This window comes from Electrophorus electricus, chromosome 7 (assembly GCF_013358815.1).
Source record: "Electrophorus electricus isolate fEleEle1 chromosome 7, fEleEle1.pri, whole genome shotgun sequence".
NCBI classification, from domain to species: Eukaryota; Metazoa; Chordata; class Actinopteri; order Gymnotiformes; family Gymnotidae; genus Electrophorus; species Electrophorus electricus.
Genome location: NC_049541.1, coordinates 11,199,800 through 11,207,331, shown reverse-complemented (window position 1 = coordinate 11,207,331; position 7,532 = coordinate 11,199,800). Strand labels below are relative to the sequence as shown.

General features: G+C 49.2%; 1 protein-coding gene across 2 annotated transcripts in view; it reads left to right on the top strand.

The window, feature by feature from the left end:
- The first annotated feature begins 1,216 nt into the window (after window positions 1-1,216).
- The window catches only part of celf2 (cugbp, Elav-like family member 2), a 126,700-nt gene continuing 120,384 nt past the window's right edge, over window positions 1,217-7,532 (top strand). Inside the window, exon 1 of one of the 2 annotated variants that reach the window (XM_035528665.1) lies at window positions 1,217-3,091. In XM_035528665.1, coding sequence (XP_035384558.1) covers window positions 3,039-3,091 — 53 coding nt within the window. In that variant the 5' untranslated portion in view covers window positions 1,217-3,038. The remainder of the gene's footprint in view (window positions 3,092-7,532) is intronic. The other variant, XM_035528660.1, reaches the window with a different exon arrangement.

Sequence of the window (7,532 nt, the reverse complement as noted above, 5' to 3'; positions counted from 1 at the left end):
CTAAATACATTCACTGGTCTTAGACATCTGAGCTTGATAAAAGGACCCCCCCACACACACACTGATGTGTAGAAGAGAGACAATCAGACATATTGTTCTGATCTTGCATAATTTACAGGTGTGTGTGAATGAGAGAGAGAGAAAGAGAGAGAAGCTTGTCTTACCAGTTAACCTTTATTTCCAAGACACTCATACACACACTCATAATTGCATTTAAAATCCTGCTCCTGTCTGGTCACATCGACCCCCCCCCCCCCCCCCCCCCCCCCATCCTCGCTGGTTCATTTCAGTGCAGAATTAGCCTGTTCTCATCCTCACAGCGAACAAGGACCGACGAGGATTCTCATCTAGTCGACGTTCACGTGGGTGGACAGCTCTGGGCCTATTCCACGGCATCAAATGGATTACATAAGGAAGGAAACGGCGCCTTTATGAAATAATCCCTGCATATTTATTTCGTCCACACACCCCGAGTACACATTGTTTTCTGTTCCTCCGTCTCTTCGCCCGATTTTCCTCCCCTTTCCCGGGCCGCACGAGCATGGCGCGGGAGAGGGAGAGACGTACCGTGGGTGGCTTGTGTTAGACATAATTTATTTAGATTAGGAGCACGGATCACACCGAATATGATTGTAGCAAGATCCTCAGGCTAGTGTGTGTGTCACTGTGGAAGGAGGGAGGCAGCGGAGGAACGCATTAATCGCTCTCTTTTCATCTCCATCTTTCCCTCACATCCCGTTCTCTATGGAAGCCTTAGAGAAAAGTCTGTGTGCGTGTGTGTGTGTGTGCGTGTGTGTGTGTGTGTGTCTGTGTGTGACTTTTTTGTCCATTAACGAGATCAAAGAGTGCATGATGGGTTTTTTTTGCAAACAGAGCAAAGAACCACCGCCCCTGATCGTGCAAACAAGTGTCGGCGGGTTCCTCTCCCGAGACGACCCGCCTCAGGAGCCGCCATGCAGGGGCCCCCCGGGTGCATTTCTGCTGATCACCTGCGCTGAGCACACCAGCTGCAAACAGCCAAACCTGCCGTGCTAGTGGCCAGAACAGAGAAGTGAAAGAAACCCCCAGCAGCAGAATTTGAAACCTTGTGACATCACCAGTGGAAGAAAACAGAAGACAGGAAATAAATATATATACATACATATATATATATATATATATATATATATATATGAGACCAGAATATCTCATACGACCTCTATTAGGTGCCACATGACACATATTATGGTTCAGGCTGCTGGTTTTTCAGGTTTTTTCCTGCATGTCTCTCTGTCCGTGCTGGTGTTAGTCTCTAAGTTTTGTCTGTTTTGCCAACTCTTACAAACACACGCACAAAGCCACATGCGCACACAACCACACACAAATGCACATATGCACAGAAACAGATTTCTTCCCACACTCTGCAAGGCGGCCCCGCTGTCCAACTGCCTGAATGAACTCGAGCCTGTTCAGCTGTGCTTTACTTGTTGGACTGGGTGACAGTTTACAGGATGTGGCCATGTGTCACACAGGAAGTAGGCTCTACTAGATACGAAGGAAAGCATCACGTGACAGAGTTACTGGCTCTGTGGTGAACTCACCAAACCAATGCTCCTGTCACTAAGTGCCATTTTGGTTCTAATTGGAGATATGTAAACAGAGTAAAAAGAACCATGTATTGATAATCAGTCCAGGTCACATTTGAAATGCATCACTGACAGGTCATTTACACTGTGCGGCAGGGCTGGACTCAACCCTAAACCTACAAGGCAAGATGGTTCCCAGACCACCATGCTTAGCTGTGTGTTTTCCCCTCTCTGACCCACCTGGCTTGGGCTTGGTCATCACCCATTGGCACGAATCGAGTGTGTTAGTGTTGGCAGTGGCCGAAAATGTGTAGGGATTGAGAGCCACTGGAATAAGGGAGGCGTTTTAGAAGAAGGCGTCCACGTGAGTGAAGCCTACCAGTTGAAGCCACGTCTAAACGGTAAACACAGCACCCTACCGGCCTACAGCACGGACGATCCCTGATGCAGACTGAGCCAAAACGCAGAACACTAGAGAATTTGTATATTGAGACAACCATTTTGCAGGGAGAGAGGAAATACACAAGGACATTAGCAGCTCTGGTGAAATCTAAACCGTAATCAGATTGAAATCCAACAGATTAGCCCCAAAAGGCAGTTTTCCCTGTGTAACCCGTGACCTACGCCACGTTGTAAGGGATGATATGGTCTTAAGGTTGGGTTCTTTGGGACCTGCTGACAGCAACACCTCATTTCTTGGCCTGTTTTGGGATGAACGGACGTTGGCTGCCGCATAAATGATTTGCAATGGAAATGACTGGAAGCTCAACGGTCACCTCAGCGGCCTGGAGGCCCTGGCAATCTCCAGCTAACGCAAAGTGACGCATGCCATGAACGTGAAGATCGCATCCGCGAGCGCTGGAAGCGTTGAGATGGTTACGGAGGAACGTTCATTTGACTTTCGGCAAACACGAGCCTCCCTGTTAAATCGTTTTTCAGCGTTTCAGGACAAACTCTCCCATAAACTTTACTTTGCTCGGAAATGCTTAACGTGCCAAGAATTTTGGATGGAGTTCTAGCACATAAAGTTAACACAACCAGACTTCCTTTCTTAGCCTAAACGTATACGAAGCCAAATAGTTCGAGCTATAAAAGTGAGATTTATTTATTTTATTTTATTTTTTTTGGAAAACGTCGAATTTGGTGATTTAGAGAAGATTATAGCTGAAGAGAGCTGCTGTTTCGAGCAACGATGAAGTCAGGGGAGCGAGAGACTGTGTGTGTGAGAGAGAGAGAGAGAGAGAGAGCGAGAGAGAGAGAGAGAGAGAGAGAGAGAGAGAGAGAGAGAGGGAGAGGCTCCGCGCAGAACTGATTCTGGTGGACGGGGGCGGAGGGAACTCCGCCACAAGCGTTTATCAGACTGCGAGGAGTGCAGCGAGAAGCATCGCCGCGCCGCTGTCGTTCGCAGACGGAGTACCGCCCTCGCCGCGCTTCGCCCGAGCTACCGCACGCCGTGCCGCCAGTCCGTCGACCATGGTGTCCATCATCTCCGATCTGGACCCGCTGAAGAGCTGGAGCGTTTTAAGGTAAGACGTGGGTCGGCCGCAGAAGCGATGCAGCGGTGCGGGGTTTGAAAGGGCGAGCTTTCGGAGACGGGTGCTGCGTGAGCCTCGTGCACTGGCACCAGGAGGCGACGTCCACGGCGGGGTTTCGTTCTGCTCTGGTAGCCCCGCGTGAGAAGGGTGTGCTTGACCCTTCCTGAGTTTCTCGCGCGCTCCTGTCATGTGTCTTGACGCGTGGAGCCCCTCGGCCCCGGTAGTTTATTAACCCCTCGGTGACGCCCCTCCTCCGAACATCCAGAACTTTGATGCCTCCAAAGTGCGCGGCTGGCGGCCGGTTTGTCATCACGCGGATTATCGACACCGCCAGCGGCCGCCGCTGCGAGCTTCCTCTTGGCGTGGACGCACGGAGGAAGACGATTGCCGAGCCAGATGTTTGTCCTTCAAACACTCCACCGAGTTCTGCTCCAACCCGCCCCCCACCCGTATCATAGCGTCTGACCGAGAGATCGCGCGTCCTCGAGCCAGGCTCTTCGCAGAAGCAGACGGAACACAAATTGCACGACAGTCGCGCGGAGGTGGAGACGCAGGCTTCTCCGCTTGCAAAAAGTTGCTCACCCTGCTCGAACATGTGCGGAAGGAGGCAGCCAGTCCCGCCCGCGAGCGAGCCGCGACTCTTCAGCCTCGAGGAAGTAAACGGTGAACCGAAAGCGCTGCAAAACGTCGCGCGGCATTGCGTTCCGCCCTACAGCAGCTCCGCGCGTAACCGCGCTCTCTCTCGCTGTTCAACCAAGCGGCCAAGACCTAAAACGCGCACAGCAACCAATTCGCTTTATATGTAAGACAGTGGACGGATTCGTTAGAAGTAACGGAGAACCAACTTTCCCCCGCACGCTCAGATCTTCCGCTCCACACACAGCTGCGGTGCTGCAGCGGGACAGTCGTCGGGTCGCCACCAACTAAGCGCTGTCGGTGTTTTTCCACCACAGCCTGATTTGAGGATGCATAGCGTAGCTCAGGCCATGCAGAAGCGCACACTCCCCCTGCCCGTGCACCGTAGCTCGCGGAATATAGCGCACGACGAGAATAACCGGGATTCTGGGGCCGACGCGACCTCACGCCGCAAAACTGGGGCGCCGCAGTATTCCAGGAAGAATTGGGAAAATAGATGAAGGGTAGAAAGACGACACACTGCGCCGGCTGTGAAGTTCCCTTTCTCTCCAGTTATTCAGCCCGCTAACCAGGTCAGGGCGCCGCGTGCGACACGTGCGTGATGGTCTCGGGAACACGCGCGAACTCTCAAAAACACGAACGCAGCGCCACGAATGGACACACAAACGTGCACGGGAAAGCTGTAACTGTGCACACACTTAATTTATATAAATAGATATATTTAATTTATATATATATATATTCACACCCTACAAAATATCGGACGCACAGGCACGAATACGCACGCCCGTTTAATATAACCATTTACATATGCACGCGAGCACACTTCCTCACTTCCTCTTCACTGTGTGACTTTGTCTCTCTCTGTCTTACACACGCGTCTACGTGAAGAAACATTTCATAAACATATCCACATAAAAAAGAATACAGCAAAATAACGCATTTACTTCTAATTTTCGCTCTTTCTCAGAAGCACACACGCGCACACACACACACCCACCCACCCACCCACCCACACACACACACACACACACACACACACACACACACACACACACACACACACACAGTGCTCTGCATTTTTTCTGCCCTATTCCCCCTGTTCCAGTGACAGACAATGGCTGCATTTAAGTGGACATTTCCCAATCAATGTGACCCTGTTAGTCGATACGTTGCTCTCCTTCCTCACTCTAACTGACTGACTGGCAGAGTCTGTCACAGTCCGGCCAGCATGCACTGGCAGAGTCTACGTGTCTCCGAGAGAGACAGAGGGACGGGGTTGAGGCGAGGGAGGGAGAGAATGATGGAGAGGTAGTCGTCTACCTTCCCTTTATTAGAGCCAGAGGTGTGTGTGTGCGTGTGTGTGGGGGCGGGGGGGGGGGGGGATCAGTGCAGTAACTGAGTGCGTCTGCCTCAGCATCACTGTTGTGTCTTCTTAATAAAGACCAGCTTAAGGACGTCTGTTTGTGTGCACCCCCCCCGCAACACACACACACACGCTTTTCTCTTTCTTCTCTCCTTCCATCCCTCGCTCTCCCTCTCTCCCAGCTTAAGGGCGCTCAGTGGCAGTCTTAACAGCTAATGAAGCCACCAGACGACCGTGAACACTTTTAGCTAATGAGCCCGAACCCCCGTATGTGTGTGTCCGCGTTTGTGTGTGTGTGTGTGTGTGTGTGTGTGTGTGTGTGTGTGTGTGTGTACACACGTGTGCGTGTGTCCGTGTGTGTTTGTGTGTGTGTGTTTGTGTGTGTGTGTGTGTGTGTGTGTGTATGCATGTGTGCGCGCGTACGGCATCTGATTAACTCTCTCATTATCCCTCCTTTATTTCAAAGTCTGTTCTTCTATTATCCTTTATTTCACTTGAGGAATCCATTCAGCAAGAGAACGGGGGACATTAGCTCCAGAAATAAACAGTTTGCTCGCACGTCTTTTAGGTTGATTTTTGTTACGTAAAAGCAGACATGCGATGGTGGAAATCTTCCTCCTGTCTTCAGCCCAGACACACACTATATTTAACAGGGACGCATCCCCATATTGTACAGAGATGTCCTATATTCTCTGTGAGGCTTCTGATGTTGTTGTTGTTGTTGTTTTTCTCTAGATTTGTAGTCGGGTTGCAGACAGCCATAATGAAACGATGTTTCTGAAGTGTGTCTCTTACACAGGGGTCTTCCATTTCTATGTCATGTGTCATTTTTCTGGAAATGTGAAAGATGACTGATCAGAACAATAAATGGTTTGTGAGTTGGGTGTTTTCGGGAAACGTGTACTGTGAAGGAACAACTGAAATGTGCTATCGGCAAAAATCGTTGAAATCGTCCTGCTGCTTGTTTTCTTGAACAACAGGGTTTGCACATTTATTTATTAATTTTTTTATATAAAACATAAATACAGCTTTATATTTGCTAAATGCGTGTTGTTTTTATAATCATGTTATAATTCTGTATTAAGTAGATTCTTTCCTAACAAGAATTATGTTATAATTATTTGGGCAGAATTATTGCATACTATATATTTGTGTGTGTGTGTGTGTGTCTGTGTTTTACATATTATTTATGCCACCTACCAGTAATGTGATTGAAGGGAGACACATAAAATGAACACGGAGGGAGAGTTCCTCTGTCTGTGGGCTAGTTTATCAGAATAAGAATAACCCAGAGTTGATGTTCATCTACCTACACACACACACACACGCACGCACGCACACACACACACACACACACACACACACGCACACACACACACACACACACACACGCGCACACATGCACGCGTTCACACAAACACATACACACACACACGCACACACACGCACACACATACACACACACACGCACACACACACACACGCACGCACACACACACGCACACATGCCTGCGTTCACACAAACACATACACACACACGCGCATGCACACATTCACACAAACACACACACACACACACACATGCACACACACACACACACATGCACGCGTTCACACAAACACATACACACACACGCGCATGCACACATTCACACAAACACATACACACACACAAACTCATACATGCACACACATGCACACACTATGACTCATGATAGCATGTATAAATGTGTGGTCTATAACACACACAGAACAGGCTGTGTAACTGAAGGCAGGTTGGGTAAGTGTGTAATGAGAGGGAGCATGCTTATTAAAACCACTTGATTACATTGAAAATTACTTTAAATAACAATGACAAGTTGTTGTAGTTATTGAATTAGCAGTGAGCCGTGCGGGGAGCTAATTCCATTAGCAGCGTAGCTTAGCCCTGAGTTTCTTCGTTCCAACGCACACAGGTAAATTCTTCTCCATCACTCCTTTTTTATTTCTCTCTCTCTCTCTCTCTCTCTCTGTCCTTCTCTGTCTGTCCCTCGCCATCTCTCTCTCATTCTCCACACTCCTCTTTTCCCACCATGCAACGCTCTGTTCTTTCATTATCAGAGGACTATTGTGTGTGATGTGGGGAAAAAGCAAAATGAGTGATGGAGAAGGGTTTTGTTTACTGGACAGTAACAACAGCCAAGTATGACAGAGGGAAGTGGTCATCAAGGACGCATAAATCTCGCCCACACACCTGTGTGTACGCACGCGCGTGGACGCACACACGGATTCACGCACAAACAAATGCATGTACACACTCATACACACACATATGCGCCCACACACACACACACGCGCGCGCGCGCGCACGGATTCACGCACAAACAAATTTATGTACACACTCATACACACACATATGCGCCCACACACACACACACACACACACGCGCG